General features: G+C 49.9%; 1 protein-coding gene across 1 annotated transcript; it reads left to right on the top strand.

Moving 5' to 3' along the window:
- Positions 1–5,938: 5,938 nt before the first annotated feature.
- Npr1 (natriuretic peptide receptor 1) lies at positions 5,939–20,925 on the top strand. The gene is made up of 22 exons (XM_051199520.1): positions 5,939–6,745; positions 7,367–7,566; positions 8,160–8,273; positions 8,690–8,825; positions 9,104–9,195; positions 10,566–10,701; positions 10,879–10,963; positions 11,914–12,034; positions 12,715–12,789; positions 12,978–13,055; positions 13,371–13,475; positions 13,716–13,787; positions 13,881–14,037; positions 14,413–14,568; positions 14,798–14,966; positions 15,460–15,606; positions 15,731–15,854; positions 15,990–16,058; positions 16,499–16,673; positions 16,856–16,954; positions 20,118–20,209; positions 20,325–20,925. The coding sequence occupies exons 1-22, from the start codon at positions 6,037–6,039 to the stop codon at positions 20,385–20,387; spliced, it is 3,174 nt and encodes a 1,057-aa protein (XP_051055477.1). The 5' UTR covers positions 5,939–6,036; the 3' UTR covers positions 20,388–20,925.
- The last annotated feature ends 3,565 nt before the right edge of the window (positions 20,926–24,490 follow it).

Genomic DNA, 24,490 nt, shown 5'->3' with positions numbered 1-24,490 from the left:
AGACCAAATCAGCCTGATACTCATAACTCCTCCTGCTGCAGCCTGCCAAATGCTGAAACTACAACCCAGCTTGTGTCTTAATATTTTATTTTGTCTTGGTTTTTTGATTTTTCGAGACAGGGTTTCTCTGTGGCTTTGGAGGCTGTCCTGGAACTAGCTCTTGTAGACCAGGCTGGCCTTGAACTCACAGAGATGCGTCTGCCTCTGCCTCCCCAGTGCTGGGATTAAAGGCATGCGCCACCACAGGCCAGCTATGTCTTTTAATTTTTAAATTATTACATTTATTTTTCTATACTTATTTGTATGTGTGTGTACGTGTGCATACACGCATGCATATGTCAAGGCATGCAATTGGAGATCAGAGAACAACTTGCAGGAGTCGGTTCTCTGCTTCCATGCCATAGATCCTGGACACTGAATTCAAGCACTCATGCTTTTTTTTTTTTTTTTTTTTTTTTTTGCATTTGGATGACCCAGCTTTTGGCATGGGGTGGGGAGTGGAGGTGGGGCTGGGGGCGGGACTTCTGGCTTCTTTCCCTTGCTCCAAGGTGACATTCTTCTGAGTTTTTGGAGTTTGGTATTTTGTTTTGTTTGTCTTTTTTTTTTTTTTTTTTTTTTTTTTTTTAAGTGCATTAGTGTTTTGCCTTCATGTGTGAGCCAGCCATCTCTCCATCCCAGTTTTTTGGGGTCCTTTGTTTTTTCAAAATAGGATTTGTCTATGTTGCCCTGGCTGTCCTGAAACTCACTCTGTAGACCAGACAGACCTAGAACTCACAGAGATCCACCTGCCTCTGCCTCCTGAAAACTGGGGTTAAAGGCATGCGCCACCACTGCCTTGCCTTGGTTTTGTTTTTTGACACAGAGTTTCCTATGTAGCTTTGGCTGAGCCTGAAACTCACAGTGCTACCTCCTCTCCCTCCTCCGTGCTGGGAATTAAGGCATGTGCCACCATTCCCAGCATTCTGTGTTTTTCTTATTTCACGAGAAATCTGTTGTTTTGCTCAGTGCATTATTTACCTGATTCTTAGCTTGTGTGGGAGAGTGACCAGGACCTGGTGTCTCTTCCTGTTCACTTTGCCTCCTAAACTGTAGCATCTTGCAAGAGTACATCTCTGTTCACACTGGCCAGTCTGATGGCCAGATGCCAAGTGACAAGGCCATTTCAGGAGAAGATGACTTCCTCAGTATCTCATTTAGTGAGACAGATGTGACAAGTGTGTGCTGATGGCAGTTATTAAAGTTGGAACCTGGGCTGGAGAGACGGTTCAGCCGTTAAAGGCTAGCCTCAGAACCAAAACTATAAAGTTGGAACCCACAGTCATTGATGAAATTTGTACTGGCACCCTTCCAGGTTTTTCATTCTGAGCAGTTCATCCCAGGCAAAGGAGATGCTTCCAGTAACTATGCCCGAAGAACTACATGGAGAATGAGACCAATGACCTAGTCTTGGATGCAATTTACAAGCTAACTAGCTGGTGCTCAAGCTTTGTTTTTCCATACCTTTGGTAGGAATCTGGCTCTACATTCTCCTTGCTGCTGATGGAATGTGGCTCTGCTGATTACAGCTGGAGTTCTTTGAACCCAACAACTCTACTGTCATTACATTATCCTGCAGAACTCTCTTTGTGTCTTCATGGCTGACAACGAGATCATCTATGACATGTCCTTGAAACCTCAATAATGGGTGCACAATCTGCATTAATCTTATGGCCTTTTTAGCCAGATCGTGTCCTCCCTCCCATTGACAGCTTTCCATTTCCACCTCCCTGCAGTTTTGTGTATGCCCCCGTCTCCTCTGCAGAGCAGAGTTATCAGGAGCAGGCTTCTTTAGCAGAGGTCACCAGTCCTTACTTTGAGCTAGCCAATCAGATGGTAAAATGTGACCGACCTCACCACAGTCAACACATGGCTTTGATGCCTGGTATACCATGATGTGGGTCCTACAGAGGTCAATGCAACTGCTGCCACCGTTAAGACCGTGTAAGCATGGAGTTTGTGTTCTCATACTCTGATGGTCTCAAAGCTGGCATACACCTCTCCCAGTGTTATCTGATAGAGATCTGGACCAGCTACAGTGAGCTATGTGCAAGCTGAACAACACCATTGCCATTGCTGAGGCCTGGGATCGCCTAGACCACAAGACCTGATACATGCAAGGCACACCCTTGTTCACTGGCATGGGGATGAGCGGATGGAGGCAGGAGGGACTTTGAGGCCCATAAGGACACTTTGTCCCTAAAGAAATATTATGGGGAGGTCAGTGCGAATGCTGTGGAGGGGGAAGGGAGGAAGAAGAAAGGGGATACTAATTATCCATTCCTTTCACTGCAACTGCAGGCCTTATTCCTGGAACTCGACCTTCAACTTTAGCTGAAAGCTATTAAAAGCTTCCTGACTAGGTTATCTTCACTCATCTTAGAAAAATAATTCATCTGCTGGGCAGTGGTGGCCCACACCTTTAGTCCCAGCAGCTAGCTCCAGATTTCATCACTCACAAGAGTTCGATGACCTAATGATGTTTCTAGTGCAGTCATCTCCTCTGAGCTCCAGCTTCACTGGAAGCACGTGGGAACCTCTATTTGGGTATCTACAAGCACCTCAGACTCCATAAACTAGTTGCCATCCACCCAAATCTCTTGTTTTAGTTTCTCAACTAAAGAGGTCAATGTCCTTTAGATCCTTCTCTTTTCAGAGTCCAGCTGATTCTACTTAAAAACCAGTTTCCATCTCCCATGTATCCTACATGTGGACTCTCCTTCCACTACACAACAAAGCCTCATACCTGTCACATGAAAGCTTTCCTGGGCTCATTTCCTCTGCCCTATTTCCTGCTCAGTCATCCTCACTTCCCACATCAGAAGTGAAAACCCTTGAGTGAAATAAGGTGGGTAGAAACATGTGTTCCCAGTGGTTGTGCATAAAGGGCTGTAGAACTTATCGTTAGCTTTTTTCATATTTCAAAAATAGGGGGCAGGAGAAATGGCTCAGTGGTTAATAGTGCTTACTACTGTTACAGAGGACCCAGGTCCAGGTTAGGTTCCCAGAACCTGTGTGGGGTGGCTCACAACTGCTTATAACTCTAGCTCCAGGAGATCAAAAGCCCACATCCTGACTTTTGCGAGCACACGCGCACATGCGCGCGTGTGTGCACACACACACACACACACACACTAACTAAAGCACACAAAACTAAATAAATCCTTTAATAAATAAATAAGAGGTGCGACCTCAGGGAGCAGCGTCCTCTGTGCAATGGCGGTCCCTCTCCTGCTTTGGGGAGGATGAATCCCAGTGCTGAAGAGCACATGCTGGCTGGCCCCTGAGCCGACTGACGTTACCACCTACAAGAACCTGCAGCATCATGATTACAACACATACACCTTCCTAGACCTGGACCTGGACCTCTCCAAGTTCAGGATGCCGCAGCCCTCTTCAGGACGACAGTCTCCTCGCCACTGTCCTCGCCACCGAGCTCAGCTCACGATGGCTCCATCTCGATTCATTGCCTGTGAGAATAAAGAGTCACAAAGCAATAAACAAACAAACAAATATAAATCTTCTTTCTTTCTTTCTTTCTATCTTTCTTTACCATCAGGGAGTTGGAAAGAGTGCTCAGCAGTCAGAGGGTGTCCCTCCTACTGGCAGGCTGCAGTTCTGTCCCAGCACGTTGCACCCATGGCTGACAACTGACTAGAACTCCAGCTCCAGTGGATCCCATGCTTTCTAGCTCCCCAGGGCACCTGAACTTCACTCATATATGGATATTCGGATAGGCTCACACACACTTAAGACTTAAGAAAACTACAAAAAAGAAAAAAGAAAGAAAGGAAGAAAGAAAGAAAGAAAGAAAGAAAGAAAGGAAAAAGAAAAAACAGAAACACAAATAGTGTTTGTTTTTTTGAGACAGGGTTTCTCTGTGTGGCCCTTGCTGTCCTAGAACTCTGTAGACCAGGCTGGCCTTGAACTAAGAGATTTGCCTCTGAAGTTTTGTGCTTAAAGGAATGATCCCACCACCATCGGGCCACATGCTGTTTTTTAAGAATGGACAGTTAAATAATGGAAGGACTGAAAGCTTGCTTCCTTAAAAAAAAAAAAAAAAAAGGCCAGGTAGTGGTGATACAGCCTTTAATACCAGCACTCTTGAGGCAGAAACAAGCAGATCTTTGTGAATTCGAAGCCAGCCTGGTCTACAGGTTCCAGGACAGGCTCCAAAGCTACAGAGAAACCCTGTCTCAAAAAAAACGAACAAACAAAAATTCTCCTAACACTTCCTGTATAGAAAATAGAATTCAATATTTTTCTCTCTCCACATAACCTTTTCTTTCTTAATTAGATTTTAAATATCTAGCGTATGTGTTTGTATGGTGTGTGCGTGCACGCGCACGGTTCAGACCAGAGGTGTGGGACCGGTGGGCACTGGAATTAAAATTGTTTGTGAGCCACTTAATGTGGGTGCTGGGAATTGAACCCTGATCCTCTGGAATGGCAATGCACGGTCTTAACCATATGGTTAAGCCATATCTCCAAGCCCAAATACCCTTTTTCATCCTTTTGTCCTTACTGACAACCTCTTTGGAGGTTTTCCTGGGTCCTGTCCAGGTAGAATTAATAGCCCTCAGCTCGGTCTCTTAATATATCCCTGTATTTAAGGTATATTGTGTTACGGTTATTTGCCCTCAAAAGCATATACGAATCGTAATGCTGCCAGCATTTAACTAGGACTTGACAAAGACAGCCCTCTGGAAATGTTTGCTGACCTTAGATCCTGCTTAGGATGAAGGAAACGAAGTTGATGGCTCAATACGGTTAATGAATCCATATGACCATTAGAGGGCAGACTAACTCCATGGCGCTTCGGCCCAACGGCCTAGCAGTTTGGTGTCCCTAGACTCCTCGATCCTTCATTTATTATTCCCATGTTCATTTCCAACTACAACTTCACAGGTCCCATTTTAATAATCTTCCAAACAAAACAACTCACAATGAGATTACATCTCTAATCACCCACTCCCTCCTGCCCCCGTTTTCCATCATTACTTGGGAACTAAAGAGTTAACCCCACCCTCCCACCTGGTCATCTTCGCCTGCTAATCTGTGCGATCTGGGAGGCAGCGAAAAAGAAAGGGGAGGTACTCATTGATGGACTGGGTAACCCGGACTCTGGCTCGCCTCCACTTGATTGCCTTTTCCAGAAACCCTCCCAAACTCACAAGCCACACACACCTTTTCCGGCCAACAACCAAACAAGCCTCTGTTTCCCTCTTCCCCAGAAGGAGCCAGGTAGGAGAGGAGAGCCCAGGAGGGGCGCCAGGGGCGGGGAGCAGCTTCCTTACCACCCCCCCTTCTCAGCCTTGCTCTCCCCGCGGCCTGTGCGCCCCGCCCGCGGGTGCTGCCAGGGGAGGGAAACCTCGCTTAGCGGCGACGAGGCGGGAAGAAGGGTCAGCAATCACCGCGCGCACTCCGGGGTGGGGGCCAGCCCTAGGCTAGGCTGGGAGGAAGGAGTTAAAGAGCCGGGATTGGCTCCTGGGCTTTCTTGTCACCGAATCTGGGAGGGGAAGATTCGCTGCCTGGCTCGGGACCTTGTGGTCCCGTGTGTCGTCCCCCCCACCCCCCTCCCGCCTCCGGAACGGCGGAGACGAGCCAGCCGGACGCCCCTTCTGGCACACTCCTGGGGCAAGCGCGAGCGCACACTCCCCTTTCCTGGCTGGCGCTCCCTCTTGCCTCGCTCTCCCCGAATCACCCTCTCGCTCCCTCGCTATCCCCGGACTCCCTTCGGGTGCTGCGCTCGCTCCCACCTGCTCCGAGGCGCCCTCCGCTCCCGGACGCGCCCAGTTTAGCGCTCTCACTCGACGGCGGGATCAGCCGCAGCCCCGGTAGGCAGCGTGCCCTCGGGGCTGTGGCTGCGACCCACCCCTGCCCTCGCTCCTGCTCTGCTCCTGCTCTGGCGCTCTGGATGTCCGCGACTCGCCGCTGAGCCCGAGGACGGCAAGCAGAACATGGTGACAGCGCTGCCCCGTCGCTGCGCTCGCTGAGGCCATGCCTGGCTCCCGGCTTGTCCGTCCGCGCCTGCGGGCGCTGCTGCTGCTGCCGCCTCTGCTCCTGCTCCGGGGCGGGCACGCTAGCGACTTGACGGTGGCCGTGGTATTGCCGCTGGCCAACACTTCGTACCCGTGGTCGTGGGCGCGCGTGGGGCCGGCTGTGGAACTGGCTCTCGAGAAGGTGAAGGCGCGGCCGGACTTGTTGCCGGGCTGGACGGTCCGCATGGTGCTGGGCAGCAGCGAGAACGCGGCGGGCGTCTGCTCCGACACCGCTGCCCCGCTGGCCGCGGTGGACCTCAAGTGGGAGCACAGCCCCGCGATGTTCCTGGGCCCCGGATGCGTCTACTCCGCTGCCCCCGTGGGGCGCTTCACCGCGCATTGGCGGGTGCCTCTGCTCACCGCCGGCGCCCCGGCTCTGGGCATCGGGGTCAAGGACGAGTACGCGCTGACCACGCGCGCGGGGCCCAGCCACGTCAAGCTGGGCGATTTCGTGGCGGCGCTGCATCGACGGCTGGGCTGGGAGCACCAGGCGCTGGTGCTCTACGCAGATCGGCTTGGAGACGACCGGCCTTGCTTCTTCGTAGTGGAGGGGCTGTACATGCGGGTGCGTGAGCGCCTCAACATCACAGTGCATCATCAGGAGTTCGTCGAGGGCGACCCTGACCACTATACCAAGCTACTGCGGGCCGTGCGGCGCAAGGGCAGAGGTGAGGTGGCCACCCACCCGGACGCCTGGCCCGCGCGGCCTTCTCTCCGGCCTGTCCACGGCCTGGCAATCCTCCCTTCTTTGGGAGCCAGGCATCCTCCTGGCTGTTACTCTGAGAGTCTATCTAGCTCAACACGACTTTCCTACCTCCAAGTTTCTAGTCCCTCTCTTACAACCTTTGGCGCCCCGTTTGCATTCCTACCCTCTTCCCCCATCCCCCACCCCTTTCCTCTGGTCTCCCCGTGACCTTCCTGCTTCGGATTTTCCTGAGTTGAGCGCCGAAAGGCCTAGTTCTAGCGCAACCCGGATCTCCTTCCTCCATTCTACCCTACCACATTCTCCCTCTTGCAGTTTCTCTATTGCTCCCACACGAGCTCTCGGGTTCCCTCCTCCCGCCTCTCCCTCCCTCTCTACCCTGCACACCTTCTTCTCCCTTCTTTCATGTTCCCTTGCCAAGGCCCAGACTGAGCCAGAAGTTGGTGCCATTTATAGAGTACAAACTCAGAGTTCCCTCCTTTGCAATGCCTTGTGTGTTCATTCGTGTGCTCTCTCTGCTCCCCCTTCTCCCTGCCTTCCTCCTCCTTTTCCCTCTCCCCTCCTCTTTCTTCTCCTTTCTTTCTAGTTATCTATATCTGCAGCTCTCCAGATGCCTTCAGGAGCCTGATGCTTCTGGCCGTGGATGCTGGTCTAACTGGGGAGGACTATGTTTTCTTCCACCTGGATGTGTTTGGGCAAAGTCTTCAGAGTGCTCAAGGCCCAGCTCCCCCAAAGCCCTGGGAAAGAGGAGATGGGCAGGACAGCAGTGCACGACAGGCCTTTCAGGTGAGTGCTAGGGTTTGAGGCCCGGGTGTGGGACTCTGAGCTGTTGACACTTCATTTCCAGACACTATGCCCCTACATATCATGTCTGAAATGATTTCACAAAACAGGTTTTGGATAGTCAGAGAGTTGTACAATGAACTCCATGGAATTTGGGAGCTTCAGAGCCAGGAGGTGAATCAGATAATGGAATGGATCTGTAACAGCAGGGTATTAAAGATGTATGGACTAGAAAATTCTTGAATCTTTTGCTCAAGCACAGAGGCCACCTCATAAAGGACACAGGGTTCAATTTTATCTTTTTCTTATTTAATGTTTGTGGTTTTGTTTGTTTGCTTGTTTTGAACCAGAGTCTCCCTATGTATCCTTGATTGTTGCCCTAAAACTCACTATATAGACCAGGCTAGCCTCAAACTCAGAGATTCTCTTGCTTCTGCCTCCTGAGTGCTAGGTTTAAAGGTGTGTGTTACACTCAGCCATTCAATTTGATCTTGACCTAAACAGAGGGGCTGGTCTGGAAGGTGGGACCCCAGGGTACCGGGAGAGCTGGAGTCGGTCAGCTCTCAACTCTCCCTTTTCACTGATACCTTCCTCAGGCTGCCAAAATCATTACTTACAAAGAGCCAGATAACCCTGAGTACCTAGGATTTCTGAAGCAGCTGAAACTCTTGGCTGACAAGCAGTTCAACTTCACCATAGAAGATGGCCTGGTAGGAGGAGGTCCTAGAAACCTCCAGTGTGGATCTCCAGCCCCTGATTCATGGCCCTGCCACTCTGTCCTACGGTCTTGGGCATTCTATTTTTCCATCTCTCCTTCTTCCTACTATTTCTGTATGTCTCCTGATGATGGAGGGGGACAGTGGCAAATTCAACCCTTGAACCTAAAGTCCTCATCAGGGAAATGGGAATGGCATATCCTGCCCTATCTACCTTGCATGACTCTGAGTAGGGAGCAATGGTAGATGCTAAAGTGTCCTTTAAGTCACATCTCCGTGGAATATGGTTGCTGTTTTCTGTATCCTCTTCCAAGCTCCCAGTACCCCCAGTTCCCTACCCACAGCTCTACGCTTTGTCACTCTGTGCCATTTACCTGTCTGCCCTGCCTGAGCTCTGCTCGCTTTCACAGGAGAATATCATCCCAGCGTCCTTCCATGATGGGCTCCTACTCTATGTCCAGGCAGTGACAGAGACTCTGGGACAGGGGGGAACTGTCACTGATGGGGAAGATATCACTCAACGGATGTGGAACCGAAGCTTCCAAGGTCAGGGCCTAGAATTAACTGGAACGGGCTGCTTTTGGGGTGGAAATGAGAGTGAGCCCCTTGTGGCCCGCAGGTTATCCAGCCTGGTCTCCTAAATTCATTCTGAGGGCTGAATCTGCTATTCCCACTGCCAACACAGCTGTTCTTTTCAGCATTATGCATATATCCATATTTGTGTCTATGTCTCTGTCTCTAGAGAGAGGGAAGCTTGAGATGAAGTTAGGCATCTCTAAACCTCCATTCTTTCACAACACAGCTTTCCTCCTCTGTGTCCCTAGGTGTGATGGGATACCTTAAAATCGACAGCAATGGAGATCGGGAGACCGACTTCTCCCTCTGGGATATGGATCCAGAAACAGGCACCTTCAGGGTAAGTTCATGCATGCACCAAGAAGACAGAGCCAGACATGAATGGCCTCTCATCCTCCTACCTAGCCCCCAGCCCTGCCAGGTTTCTCCTTATATTCCTTGGACAGCTATGAAAGTACTGGATAAGGCAGGCTCAACTCCTCAATCTGGGAGCAACTAAAATGACCAGGATGCACAGGCTTCCCCCGCTCAGGGAACCCCAGGTCTAAAGAGGGAACATAGAGTCCTTCCCTTGGGTTGTTTGATAGTTGGGACCCTGTCCTAGCAGAGACAGATACTCAGGGCCCAGAAGAATACACATGTGCAGCTATGTAAATGCAGCAGGGACAGGAAGGCCTCTGCAGTTGATTTTTTTTTTTTTTTTTTTACTCATTGCTCTTTACTCTTTGTGGGGCCTGCCACACAGCTCCCAAATAAATCAAATGGATGCTTATTCTTTCTTATGAATGTCCTGTGTTAGCTTGGCTTGTTTCCAGCCAGCCTTTCATAAATTATCTCCTTTATCTTTTACCTCTGGGTTTTTATCTGTCTCTGTTTTATGTACCCTTCTTTCTTATACTGTTGCTAGTTGTGTAGGTGGGTGGCTGGCCCCTGATGTCCTCCTCTCCCTCTCTTTTTCTTTCTCCCCAGATTTCTCCCCCATTTATTCTCTCCACCTGCCAGGCCCACCTATCTTTTCTCCTGCCTTGCTACTGGACGTTCAGCTCTTTATTAGACCAATCAGGTGTTTTAGAGAGGCGAAGTAATACAGCTTCGTTGAGTTAAACAAATGCAACATAAACTGCCCGGCATGGTGGTGCATGCCTTTAATCCCAACACTTGGGAGGCAGAAGCAGCAGGCGGAGCTCTATGAATTTGAGGCCAGCTTGATCTACAAAGCAAGTTCCAGGACAGCTAGGGCTGTTACAGAGAAATCCTCTGTCGAAAAACAAAAGAAAAAAAAAAAAAAAAAGAAAGAAAGCAACATAAAAGAATGCAACACATCTTTGCATCATTAAACAAATGTTCCACAGCATAAACAAATGTAACACGTCTTAAAATAATATTCTACAACAGAATTCCTGGAGGAGGCATACAGAGATTAGGCTGGAAGTGTAGATTAAGGTGTTAGATCTGTCTTGCAACCAAATGCCAACTCCCTGAGTTATAGAGTTGGAGTTCCCAGCGGGATTTTCTATTGGCAATTCTCTACAAAGTTCAAGTTTTTGCCCCTTTTGCCTTGGGCATGGATTTGAGACTCTCTGGATAGTCACAGAAGGAACCTCATGAGTAGTTAGTAGCCCAAATCCAGGTCCTGGAAACAGAGAAAGGCAAGCCGGAGAGGCAAGATGACACAGGAGGCTCCAGGCACTCACTTCTGATCTCCCTCAGGTTGTTCTGAACTATAATGGGACTTCCCAGGAGCTGATGGCTGTGTCAGATCGCAAATTATACTGGCCTCTGGGGTACCCACCTCCTGACATCCCTAAGTGTGGCTTTGACAATGAGGACCCAGCCTGCAACCAAGGTGACTGGCTGACCCATGCTTCCTGTTGTAGAACCACTGCCCCTCCCAGGGGAGTTAGAGGCCTCTTTCTGCCTGCTTACACCTCCCTTCACTTATCATCACAGTTGACTATTAGATAAACTCTCCTTCCTATTGTCTAACTCCAGTCTCTCTTCTACAACTTGGACCCTCCCACAGACCACTTTTCCACACTGGAGGTTCTGGCTTTGGTGGGCAGCCTGTCTCTGATTAGCTTTCTGATTGTGTCCTTCTTCATATACAGGTAAGTTATGGACTGGTGCTAAGTGAGGCCGGGGAGACTTGGGAGCACAGAGAATGGAGCAGGAGGAGAGTAGGCCTTGGAGGCAGCCTCATGTGGGGGGAAAACATACTTAATTCATTCCCTCAGGGAGGAGGCAGAAGCTCCAGGTTGGAGTCTGGAGAGCATGGAACAGTCAGGTTAGTTCAGGCTGGGTTATAGCTACAAAGTTGTATCTAGGAAACTCAGAGGGAACAGAGAAGTTGGGGGTAACATCACAGCAGAGGATGTTGATACGGAACTGGCATCTTTTGCTGAGGCCAGATGGAAAGCAGTAGCTCAAAACCTCCAGCTACTGGCCCAAAGTAGTTGGCCCTGGATGGTGAACCCTGCTGTGGGCCAGTTGCTGATCCTAGACTGGAAAATCGGGGTGAGAGGGCCTGCTCCTGCCCTCCAGTGCAACTGGAAATGAACGTCCAGGGCAGGCTAAGGAAACGGGAAGAGAGCGGTGCTGATTGAGCACACACCGTGTGCCTGGTGCTTCCACACTCTGGACACACTTCATCCTTGTAGTAGCTGAGACTGGAATAGCTGGGCAGTGCTGGCACACTCTTTAATCTCAGCACACACACGGGAGGCAGAGACAGGGGGATCTCTGTGAGTTCGAGGGCAGTCCGGTCTACAGAGTGAGTTCTAGGACAGCCTTCAAAACCACAGAGAAACCCTGTCTCAAAAAAAAAAAAAAAAAAAAAAAAAGAGCCCCCTAGTCTCAAAGAAGAGAAGAAACATAAGTGACTACCCTGGATCTCCTTCCTGTGAGGTAGAATTCCCCTCAAGCCCCAGGCCTCCCAACTCTCAGCTCAGAGAACAGGACTCCCTCCCTCATCTCTTAGCACATGGAATGTCCCAGAGCTCTGAGGGGCTGCTGAGCACCCCACAGGGCCAGGGGCTCAGGTGCAGACTTCACATCCCAGGAAGATGCAGCTGGAGAAGGAGCTCTCCTCAGAGTTGTGGCGGGTGCGCTGGGAGGACCTGCAGCCCAGCAGCCTGGAGAGACACCTTCGGAGTGCTGGCAGCCGGCTGACCCTGAGTGGGGTGAGAACACATTGTCTCGGGGGGGGGGGGGGGGGGGGACATCTGAGAACCATGGGCAATGCCTTATGAGCTCTAAGCTAGATGAGGTGACTCATAGCCGGAGCCCGGACTTGGGAAGTTAAGGAAGATTGCTGCAAGTCTAAAGCTAGCCTGGGCTAAAGAATGACCTGTTTAGAAAAGCAAAACCGAGCCAGGTGGTGGTGGTGCAGGAGGCAGAGGCACGTGGATCTCTGTGAGTTCAAGGCCCAGCCTGGTCTATAGAGCTAGTTCCAGGACAGGCTCCAAAGCAGTACAGAGGAACCCTGTCTCAATAAATAAATAAAATCTTAAAAATATATATAATATTAAAGGCAAAACCACACCAAAGAGCAGGTCTACTGCCAGCTCTGCCTTCACTTGCTCATTCTGACACTGTCTCAGATGAAGGGTGCAGTTACAGCCATTTCAAACGGTCTAAGTTAATACACAGCTATGAGCCTAATATACTACGGCAAGGAAGGTGAAAGCCAGCCTTGGTGGCTCACACCTGTAATCCTAGCTTGGGAAGCTGAGGCAGTAGCATTGCTAGGAGTTTCAGCGCAGCCTGGACTAAAGAGCGATACCCTGTCTCGAGAGGGTGACACAGATAAGGGGCAGTGTGCTAGAACTTCCAGGATGCAGACTGTTGTTCACCCCCTCAGCGAGGCTCCAATTATGGCTCCCTGCTGACCACAGAAGGCCAGTTCCAAGTCTTTGCCAAGACAGCATACTATAAGGTAAGTCTGGGGAAAGATTGGTGATCCTTGGGACACATGTAGATCCCAGGTATGCTCTGAGGACTAAGAGACAGTTCTGAAATGGGCCACCAGGGGACAGGGGTGGTCCCAGGGGCAGGGCTGAGCTTTCAGAAGCATTTGGGGTCTCAGGCCATGCCCTGTACTACAAGTCTCCATTTCTCGCTCAGGGCAATCTCGTGGCTGTGAAACGTGTGAACCGGAAACGAATTGAGCTGACACGAAAAGTCCTGTTTGAACTTAAACATGTAATGTAGGGGAGTGAGGTTGTGGCCTGGGAAGGGACCCATGGGTTCTCCAAGAGAGTTGGCTAACCGCACTATTTTTGAGGGATCTGTAGATCTGGGGCAGGCCCTTAAGTCTTGAGAATAGGGAGAGGGAGATGGGTCATAAGATGAGAGATCACTGAGTCTTTCAGGGGTCAGAGGTGTCATCCCCTCAGGTAGACAGCCTAGAGGATAAGCAGTTAGGGAGCACACTCCGAGGAAGGACATATTAGCAAGCATGTGACTTAGTGAGGTGTGAAGCCTCTGCCAGGGCCTTGATGCCGCCCCAACCTGCAGATGCGAGATGTACAGAATGAACACTTGACCAGGTTTGTGGGTGCCTGTACCGACCCCCCCAACATCTGTATCCTCACAGAGTACTGTCCCCGTGGGAGCCTACAGGTGAGTGGAACAAGGAGTATGTGTGCCAGGAATCCTGGTTCTAATCCTACTGACATATGAGCCCAGACAAGCCTCCCTCTTTCTGGTTTTTCTTGGCCCTCTCTGTAAATGGGAGTTGGGGGGCGGGCATGGTGATGGCACTAGAGTAAATCCAAGTGTCCTGTTATACCGGTTTGTGCCAGTAGCTCCCTTGTGCCCTCCTCCTACGCCCAGGGGGTCTGACTCTTGCCGCCCCAGCAGGACATTCTAGAGAATGAGAGTATAACTCTGGACTGGATGTTTCGGTACTCACTCACCAATGACATTGTCAAGGTGAGTCCGGAGGAGCTCACTGGATGCCAGGCAAGGGCTGGGCGTGGTTGGAGTCACACATGCCCAAGACCTCTGCCTTCCTAAATTTCCCAGGGAATGCTCTTTCTACACAATGGGGCCATTTGTTCCCATGGGAACCTCAAGTCGTCCAACTGCGTGGTAGACGGGCGCTTTGTGTTAAAGATCACGGACTATGGGCTTGAGAGCTTCAGAGACCCGGAGCCAGAGCAAGGACACACCCTCTTTGCCAGTGAGCCTGACTCTTGACCCCTAGGCCTTTGCTGCCAGCACAGCTGAGAAGGGTAACTGAGGCCTAGCCTCCATTTGACTTGGGTGCATCTCTCCAGGCTCAAACTTCATTGGTTAAAGAGGTCAGACTAAGTGGTCGCTTGTCCTCTAGTTCTCAGCACTGTGGGATGTCCACTGGAGTCCTAGCCACAGCCTTGTTCCAAGCTAATCTTAAACTGTCTGATGCTTTCTTTTCTCAGTGTTCTTAGGTCATACTGTCTTGCTTTTATTATTGCAATTATTATCCGTGAGATATTAATTTGCTAGCTTTCCTTTTCCTATCAGAATGTAAAGTACCTTATCCCTCAGCTTTGGGGCTCCTCCTTCTGATCCACAGAAAAATTGTGGACGGCACCTGAGCTCCTGCGGATGGCTTCACCGCCTGCCCGTGGCTCCCAGGCTGGTGATGTATACAGCTTTGGCATCATCCTTCAGGAGATCGCCCTCAGGAGTGGGGTCTTCCATGTGGAAGGCTTGGATCTCAGCCCAAAAGGTAAGGATCGTGTGGCCTATACACCAACCAATCTGGACCAATCCACCCCCAGAGAGGGAAACTCTGCAAACAACCCTTCCCTTCCTTCTGGAGTGGGGCATCAGCCACATCCTTTTGCTCTACGACTGCCAGTGACCAGTCAGCTCTGTGCTGGACTGGATTTGTCCCACCTACCCCTGCTGGTTGCCCTTGGTGATGCCATTCTTCAGTTCATACCCTTCCCACACAGAGATCATTGAGCGTGTGACTCGTGGTGAGCAGCCCCCATTCCGACCCTCCATGGCTCCGCAGAGCCACCTAGAGGAACTGGGGCAGCTGATGCAGCGGTGCTGGGCAGAGGACCCGCAGGAGCGGCCTCCCTTTCAGCAGATTCGCCTGGCGCTACGCAAGTTAAACAAGTTAGTGGTCTCTTCCCACAACTGCTACCATAAATCTCATACGTAAATCTGCAGCCCTTTACTGACCTAAGAGTACATGGGCCAGATGCCCCAGCCTCTTTCCACCTCCCTCCTTAGTCTCAAGCCTATTCAAAAGTCCCCACCCCAGCCTCTCTGTCTCCCTCTCCACCCACTAAGGCCTAGTTCTCCCAGACATGTTTCTCTGCTGCCTGTGTGCCCATCACTGTCCTCAGTGATCATCCTGTCTCACTTCCTCTCCACCTCCTTCCAACTCACTTGAGTTCCATGAGAATAAATAAGACACCCAGCTGGGCTCAGAGGCAGGTGGATGTCTGTGGGTTCGAGGCCAGCCTAGTCTATATAGAAAGTTCCAGGACAGCTAGGACTATTTAGAGAGACCCTGTCTCAAAGGGAGAACAGAGTGGTGATTGTGGGCACTGCCAGGCAGGACCAGTCATCTCATCTGTGCCTCCATGTGCCCCACGGCCCTCAGGGAGAATAGCAGCAACATCCTGGACAACCTGCTGTCACGCATGGAGCAGTATGCCAACAACCTGGAGGAGTTGGTAGAGGAGAGAACACAGGCTTATCTGGAGGAGAAGCGCAAAGCTGAGGCCTTGCTCTACCAGATCCTGCCTCAGTGAGTGCTTAACTGTGGACACAAGCATCCCCGGGCACGCTCGCACACATGCACATGCACACAGTCCCATAGCCCAGTCCTCCCCCACCTCACCTTCTGGTCTCTACCTGCCCTCACCCCTCAGCTCTGTGGCTGAGCAGTTGAAGAGAGGCGAGACAGTCCAGGCTGAGGCCTTTGATAGTGTTACCATCTACTTCAGTGATATTGTGGGCTTTACAGCTCTTTCGGCAGAGAGCACACCCATGCAGGTAAGCGGAGTTCAGCCACAGCAACAGGCTGGGTAGGTCAGCTTGGCCTTCTGGTTAGCGCTCCCCATTTGTCCCTGGTGGGAGCCCACATTCCCCTTTTTTTTTTTTTTTTTTTTGGCTTCCCTTGCCTTCCAGGTGGTGACCCTGCTCAATGATCTGTACACCTGTTTTGATGCTGTCATAGACAACTTTGATGTGTACAAGGTGAGGTTGTGAGTTGGTATGTATAGGAAGGAAGGACAGGCAGATGTGGACAGTCAGAAAAATGTTCAGAAGGGTACACTGGATGAAAAAAAAAGGCCAGGAAGTGGTCATGCCTTTAATCCCAGCATTCAGAGGGCAGAAGCAGGCATGTCTCTGAGTTCAAGGCCAACCTGGTCTACAATGAGTTCCAAGACAGCCAGAGCTACACAAAGAAGCCCTGTCTCGAAAACCCAAAAGAAAAAAGAAAACAAAGACCAAGGACATAGTTGAAGAGACACGGGGACCCAGGAACAGACAGAGAAACTGGGGATGGAGGATGAGTACAATGACAGGAGGGCTGATAGGGGCAGAATGACAGACGGTGAACATGGTTCGACAGGCTCACCAGCACAGGGAAAGCTCCAGTCCTCCGGTCCTTCATTCTCATGCCAACCCCACAGGTGGAGACCATTGGTGACGCTTACATGGTGGTGTCAGGGCTCCCAGTACGGAATGGGCAGCTCCACGCCCGAGAAGTGGCCCGAATGGCTCTCGCACTGCTGGATGCCGTGCGCTCCTTCCGCATCCGCCATAGGCCCCAGGAGCAGCTGCGCTTGCGCATTGGCATCCACACAGGTCAGACCACAGAAGGCACCCAGAGTCAGATCCAGGAGGCTAAAACTAGGGAACAAACAGTTGTCCCTAGGTCTAGTCCCCTTTCCCCCTGCCTCTCCTTACACATCCTGGGACCACACATTCCAGCTCCCATCTACCTCCTCTAACATCCTGGGCTCTGTTCCCTGCTTTTCCCCTCCCAGGTCCTGTGTGTGCTGGTGTTGTAGGGCTGAAGATGCCCAGATACTGCCTCTTTGGAGACACAGTCAATACCGCTTCAAGAATGGAGTCTAATGGGGAAGGTAGGATGGCTCTCCTAGAGGGAATGAGAAGGGCCGCTGGTCAAGGCATCCTACTGCTTATACCTACCTAGTTCCTCAGCTAGCTCCCTGCCTTCCCTCCTCCCACACTGCCTCTCATGTGCCCTACATTGTAAATCTAGACTATTGCTGTGTGTGTGTGTGTGTGTGTGTTGAAAATGCACTTAGCCCACCTTATCTGTGAACACTGTAGTTTAGTTAGGTACTTAAATTGTTTTCAGGACACTGTCATTAGGCTACAACTGGGCATCACTATCTAACACAATCTCCCTTTCCTCCTGTGTGTGGTATTAGAGATTTAACAAGTGCTCTAACACTGAGGTATGTGATATAAGATATTTATATTCTTTATTCTAATGCGGATCTCATTGCTCAGGCTGGTCTTGAACTTATAATTCTATTGCTGTAGTCTCCAAATAGCTGGGATAAGAGACCTAAGAAACCAGCCTGGAAAACGAAGTTTATTTTATGATAATAAGTGTTGAATGTGCTCATACACCCAGGGGTTTTGCTGGTGAGCTGGCTCAGTGGGTTAAGTAAGGTACTTGCTGACTAAGCCTAAGGACCTGAGGTTGATCCTTGAGACCCACATGGTACCAAAGGAGAATGGATTCCCACAAGTTGTCCTCTGATCTCCATATACTCATCACATACCCACATACATATGTACACATACAATAGACGGGTAAGGCCAGGCAATGATGGCACACACCTCTAATCCTAGCACTCAGGAGACAGAGGCAGGCAGATCTCTGTGAGTTTTGAGGCCAGCCTGGTCTACAGAGTGAGTTCAAGGACAGCCAAAATTTCACAGAGAAACCATGTCTTGAAAAACCAAATACATAAATAAATAATAGAAATAAAAACCACAATGTGCCAGAAGTGTTGGAGCACATCTTTAGTCCCAGGCGGGCAGATTTCTGAGTTAAAGGCCAGCCTATTCTACATAGTGAGTTCCAGGACAGCCAGAGCTACCCAGTAAGAGAGACCCTGTCTTGAAAACAAAACAAACACCCCCTGAAACACAATGTCCAAAATTGTCCTCTCCACCCACAATGCATAAATAAATGTAATAGAAATGTAAAGAGTTATGAGAGAATGCAGTGTAAAATGCCAAGCGTGTAATTGTCATCATCTCTTCTGGGCCTCAGCTGCTTCTCCATATAATATTAATATTACTGTTTGAGGGTTGTAAGAGATCTAGCACAACTCTGGGTAAGCAGTAGGCATCTAATAAACGCTTGTTTTTCCACTCCCCACAGCCTTGCCTCCTGTTTCCTCTATTTTTGTCTACTAGGTAGTTGTTATTTGAGGTCATATCTCAAGTTGCCACATTGGACTTGAATCCTAACCCTCCCAACTCTCACCTGAGTGCTGAGAGCACAGGACTGCACCACCTCGCCCTGTTTGTATTTGTTTTTGTTCTGTTATTTTGTCTTGAGACAGAGACTTACTATAAAGCCCAGGCTGAGCTGAATCCCTTCACTGCAGCCTCCCAAGCCCTGGAATTACAGACAGTTCCCTGCTATGTTTGAGATAGTTATCAACTGAGTAAATAGTTATCAAGCAACCACCTACCAACAGGCTGAGTGAGCTGAGAAGACCATGTGACCCTCACCCTAGCCTCATGGTAGGAAGCCTGCCCCCAAAGCCTAGAGAAGTCCTGCTCAGCTGATAGTCTTTGCACCTGTGTTTGGGGCTGAGGTAGGAAAGAACTCTCTCTGATCATCTTTCTCAGAGCACACTCTCAAAAATGGGTTAGCAACACAGGGTACCAAAAAGACACAGGTCAGAGTGCCTTCCAAAAGAAAATGGGAAAAGGTGGGTCTTCACTGACCTCCTGGACACCTTGAGCAGACCTCCTGCCGTGAAAAGAATACTGATTCCTGCAGGTGGTGCATTCCTACATTCCCTGCACTTGGGAAGCTGGGGCAGGAGGATCTCAAATTTCAGGTTAGCCTTTGCTACAGAGTGAAACTATGTTTCACCGTGCGTGCGTGCGTGCGTGCGTGCGTGCGTGCGTGTGTGTGTTGGCTCATTGGATAAAATGCTTGCTATTCAAGCACAAGGACTTGAGTTTGGATCCCCAGATGGGCACTAGAACATGTAACCCCAGCACTGCCAGGAGCGACAAAAACAGGCAGGACCCTGGAGCTCACTGGACAGCCAACTCTAGCCCAAACAGGGATTGCCACGGAGAGGCTCAGACTCAGTGAGAGCTTAGGTCACACAGTAAAGTGGAAAGTGGTAGGAAATTCAAAATTCACCTCTGCCTCCAGGTGTGTACACACCTATGCGTACTAGCATTGAGTCAAGTACTGATAACAACTAGCATAGTGTTTCCTGTGGGCCGCACTGTGTCCACATACTCTGTGAATGTTTTATTTGCTTATTTGAAGTGCTGGAAGTCTAAGCCAGGTGAATGAGAGTGGGGTTAACTCCCCATACAGCATCCACTCTTTGAAAGACGCACTGTCACAGGCCTTTTACAGACTAAGGAGACAAAACATGCTTATCTTAGTTACCTGAAGAGTGCAAGCTGAGCTCCATGCTGAGTTAGAGCAGCATCTGCAATGTGGGTTCCTCAGCAGTGCTGTGTGCCCCCTCGGGAGCTGGCTGAGACTTGGAAGCAGTGCCGTGGGTCAGTGTTTTCCACAGTCACAAAGACGCTGTGTAGTTCATAGGTACAGTATTGTAGCCTTGAGTCTTGTCTGGCAATTGATGGCTTAAGAGATGTCCAGGGAGCTGAAAGTATGACTAAGTCCTTAGAGTGCTGGCCTCCCAGCAGAAGGCTCTGGGCTCAATCCCTGGCACCACATAAACCAGATGTGATGTTTGCCTGTCATCCCAGCTCATGGGAGGAGGCAGGAAGATCAAGAGGTGAAACTTAGTTTAAGGCAGCCTTATCTCAAAAGAGAGGTGAAGAGGACTTGGAAGGGCCCGAGTGATGGCTCAGCAGTTAAGAGCACACACTGCTCTCGTGGAGAACCCGGGTTATGTCGTCACACTTTACAAGGACAGTCTAGGACTTTCTGAGCTAAAGGAAGCAATTGCTGTCCACCCCACGTTCCCAGTCTTATCTGCCTGTACCCTCCTGCTTCCACCCCTGGCATTCCTCAACTTCCTCCACCCCTGTCCTCTCCAGCCCTCAGGATCCACTTGTCTTCTGAGACCAAGGCCGTGCTGGAGGAGTTCGATGGTTTCGAGCTGGAGCTTCGAGGGGATGTGGAGATGAAGGTAGAAAAGGAATTGCCTTGGATCCCAGGCTGCTCCCACACTCCGCCTTCTCAAGTGACATGGGCAAGCGCTTGTGCCTTTCCCTACCCAGCCTCCTCTTTTTCATTTCTTCCAGGGCAAAGGCAAGGTTCGGACCTATTGGCTCCTAGGGGAGAGGGGATGTAGCATAAGAGGCTGACCTACTGCTCCTGCTGTCCCTCTCATCACCTCCCTTTCTTGTGCCGGAGACACCGGAGATAGCAGAGGCAGCTAGCTTCCACCTCTCCCACAGCAGCACAGCCACTGTGGAAAGACTGGGGACCTGAGCTGTCTTCCAGCAGTCACCAGATGTGACCTCAGAGGGGATGGAGATGCTAGGGACAGGAAGGGAATCCCTGGAGCTTATAGGGCTGACTAAGTTGGCAGTCATTCCTGGTGACACACTTGCAGCACACGCACCCACCCTTACTCAGCTGCCAAAAGCGGGAAGGGGATTTCTTCTCCTCCCTCAACTTTGCTCCACTGTAACTTTTATAGGAAGGGAAATTGCCACCTGTGGGGAATAGAAAAAGAAACTCTAGGAGTTTTCAGGAGAGCAGTCATGTGACACAAATACTCCCTCACTCCCACTTCACCCCCGCAGACCTTGGACACAGTGCACTAGGGAGAAGAAAGGCTGTGGATCCCCAAGCCTTGGTTCTCCTATGAGCAAAAACCATTAAAGTCTTTATTCCTGTGGACAGCCTCTTCTTGGGGGAGAGGGGATTGCTGGGAAACGGTCTTGTCCTTTCTCTAACCTCTGCTTCCAAAAGAGTTACCTTCAACTGTGTTTCCTTTTCGTTGTTATAAACTTTACATTTTTAATGGAAGAAACCACAGAATTTCCCAGCAGTGTTAAAATTTTTAAGAATCCCAACCAACTTTCGTTTATAAGCGTTGTGTCTATTGATGCTGGCCTTGTTAAAAATTAAAACAAAAAGAAGCAAGCCTCTAATCCCAGCTACTTACTGAGGCTGACATGGAAACATCAAAGGTTCAAGGCCAGACAAGGCTACAAAATTAGTTCTCAAGTCCAGCCTAGGCAACTTAATACGCTCATCGAAAAAAATAAATTAAAACTGCCCTACATATTAGCTCACAACTGTAATCTCAATACGTTGGAGGCTGAATCAGGATTGCTTGGAGGTTAAGGCCACCCTGGGCTATATTCCAAGCCAACCCCAAGACCTTGTCTCAAAAAACATCAAGTAAAGAGGTTGGGGATGTGGTTCAGTTGTTAGAGGGCTTCCCTAAGATGCATCAAACTCTGGATTCAGTCTTGGAGGTGGAGGCAGGAAGATGGTAAGTTCAAGGTCATCCTTGGTCACGTAGTGAGTTCAGCTTGGGCTACATGAGGCTGTCTTTAAAAAAAAATCCAAGTATAAAGTACTGAGGAAGGCTTGCCCAACATGTACAAAAGCCCTACAACCAATTCGCTAAATCACTAAATAAATAAATAAGAAAAAAGCAAAGCAAGTCCTTATTTATTCATATATTCAACTCCTTAATAAACCATTTCACTTTTTTTTTTTTTTTTTTTTTTTTTTTTTTTTTGGTTTTTCAAGACGGGGTTTCTCTGTATTGCTTTAAAGCCTGTCCTGAAACTAGCACTATAGACCAGGCTGGACTCGAACTAATGGAGATCCACCTGCCTCTGCCTCCTGAGTGCTGGGATTAAAGGTGTGCACCATCGATGCCCAGCCATTTTTTTTTTTAAACTATTTTACAAGGACATTGGTTTGGTTTGGTTTGGTTTTGGCTCATTCAGGACAGGGCCTCTGCTTAGCCCTGGCTGTCCTTTGTAGACCAGGCTGGCCTCTCACTCTTGAGCTCCTGGAAATTTTCCTCCTTAAACCTCAAGTATATCAATTAGAGATGTGAGTCCGATGTGTGGCTTTCACAAGAATGTTCATGTTGCTTTTTAAGTAAATGTATGCAGAGGCCCAAAAACCATCTCTATTGTCACCCTCAGAAACACCATCCATCTCTTAAATGGTTTTTTTAGATTTTATGTGTATCACGTGTTTTTGTCTGTATGTCTGCACATTCTTATGCCTGGTACAGAGGCCAGAAGAGGGCAATGGGTCTTCTGGAACCGGAGTTACAGGTGGTTGTGAGTCATCATGTGAGTGCTGGGAGCTGAAACTGGGTCCTCTGCAAGAGCAGCAAATGCTCTAACTGCTGGGATATCTCTGTCCCCTCCACTCCCTTCTTCTGAGATAGTCTCTTCTTAGCCTGGAGCTTAACAAGTAGGCTCCACAGACAGCCAGTGAGGAACTCCATCTCCCTCCACCTCCCTAGTGCTAGGCAAAGTGTGGGCTTAAGCCTTCAAGACAAACTGTTGACAGAATGGGCTATCTTCCCACACCAACAAGGACATTCTCAGTGGGTGACCTTAAGTAGCCAGTGCTCTTAACCACTGAGTCATCTTTCTGGCCCTTCATAGAGCCTTTTATTTTAGATGATACTTTGATGTTTACTGATATTGTGTGTGTTGGTAGGAGGCAGGCTCACATAATCCACAGTACTCATGTGGAGGTCAGAGGGCAGCTTTTAGGGTTCAGTTCTCTCCTTCCACCAAATGCCCTTACCTGTTGAACCATCAGATCAGCCCTTAGGGATCCCTTCAAAACTCAGATGTGGTCTGGAGGGATGGCTCAGAGCTTAAGAGCACTGACTATTCTTCCTAGAGATCCTGAGTTCAAGTCCCAGCAATCACATGGTAGCTCACAACCATCTGTAATGAGATCTGGTGCTGTCTTCTTTTTTATGCAGGCATACAATTTGGACAGAACACTGTGTACATAATAATTTTTTAAAAAAATCTTTAAAAATTAAAGTCATTTACGATGTGGGAATTGGGATCTTCATTTCTTTACACTTTATTCCCTGTGTTGGTGTAGGCAAATGTGACTTCACCCACTGCCCCTCAGGAGGACTAGAAATGCCAGGCAGTTGGTAGAATTCTTGCCTAGGATTCATGAAGCCCCAGGTTCCAGCTGACACTGATTTGGTCAAGTGTGATGATCTAGGCCTCTAATTCCACCATTCCAGAGGGATGAAGGTCACCCTTGGCTATCAAGTTGGAGGACAGTCTGGGCTCCATGATAACCTGTCAAAATTAATGAAGCCTGACCTGGATCCTGAGTCCTTCTTTCCCAGCTCCAGCCACCTAGCACTTTCCTAAGCAGTCGGGCAGGAATGTGGGGGAGAGGTGTAGCTTCACTTCCCCCACAGGGAAGGAAAGTGCCAGACATATCTTCATTACCATCCATCAAATGCAGACTGGCCTCTGCCCTGACCTCCCAGGCCTCTTCCTGGAGTCTGTGCCAAGTGTGGCCTGGTGGCAGGGGGGGAACACCAGGGCCTTAAAGGTCTGGCTTCCAGACAATCTTTGCTCTTTCGTATACCAAAGGTGGCTTTGGAGGTCTGATGAGATTTACTGAGAGGGAGGGTGCTTATACTCACCACCTAAGCTTCTGATGAAAAGCTAAAGGAAAGATGGTTGCCCTAGCAACCACTGCACTCTCAACTTTCTGTGGGCCCTGGTAGCCATTTTAACTCCCTTGCCCAATTCCTCCTCCCAGGAACTGTGTACAGTCCCCCCAAGAGAAGCTATAATTAACTATGGGGCCCTGTGAGATGATACACCGGGCCGAAGCCATCCAGAGAAACTGGCTTTGGGGAAGAGAGATCGAGATGAGGTGGGGAAGGGGGTGGGGAGCTGGGTGACTGAGGAGCTCCAGCAAGACAATTCTAGGAAATTGCCGGTCAGATCCTTCCGGGGCAGCCAGGCTCCAGCGGGCACTGGGAGGCGAGGGGGGTGGGAGGGGGCCCTGAGGAGACGCCAAAGGAGTAGATAATTTCTGCAACCCCAGAACTTTCACTGGAACTGAGATTTCCTTCCGCAGTTAGGCCCCTGAAGCCGGGAAGAACTGGGAAAGCCATTACCGGGCGGGGAGGTGGGGGGTGAGGGGGTGGGGGGGAAGGTGGCCCCTCCCCCAAGCAGGGGCTCCCGCCCATGTGGGAGGGGCTGTCTAGCCGCAGAGTTTCCTGGGCTGTCCAGCCTAGTGGGCTGGGACAAGGGGTGGAGAAGGGTAACAGGCTTTCCCTGGAGTGCGATTTGTGTAATAACAGCAACAATTGGCATTCATCTGTGCCTTACAGTTGACAAAGGCTTTCACATACATTATCTCATCAGCCCACGTGACAGCCCTGAAAGAGGAGGGCAGACCAAGTAGGCCACCCAACTTCGGGTAGGAA

This window comes from Phodopus roborovskii, unplaced genomic scaffold (assembly GCF_943737965.1).
Source record: "Phodopus roborovskii unplaced genomic scaffold, PHOROB, whole genome shotgun sequence".
In the NCBI taxonomy this organism is placed as follows: domain Eukaryota; kingdom Metazoa; phylum Chordata; class Mammalia; order Rodentia; family Cricetidae; genus Phodopus; species Phodopus roborovskii.
The sequence above is the reverse complement of the archived record's forward strand: the minus strand, read 5'-3'. Positions and strand labels throughout refer to the sequence as shown.

Bases quoted from the DNA above. Each gene is read 5' to 3' on its own strand.
- Npr1 (XM_051199520.1), top strand. From the start codon at position 6,037: ATGCCTGGCTCCCGGCTTGTCCGTCCGCGCCTGCGGGCGCTGCTGCTG. The intron at 12,035-12,714 runs GTGAGAACACAT...TCACCCCCTCAG, and splicing joins GCCGGCTGACCCTGAGTGGG to CGAGGCTCCAATTATGGCTC. The intron at 13,056-13,370 runs GTAATGTAGGGG...CCCAACCTGCAG, and splicing joins TCCTGTTTGAACTTAAACAT to ATGCGAGATGTACAGAATGA.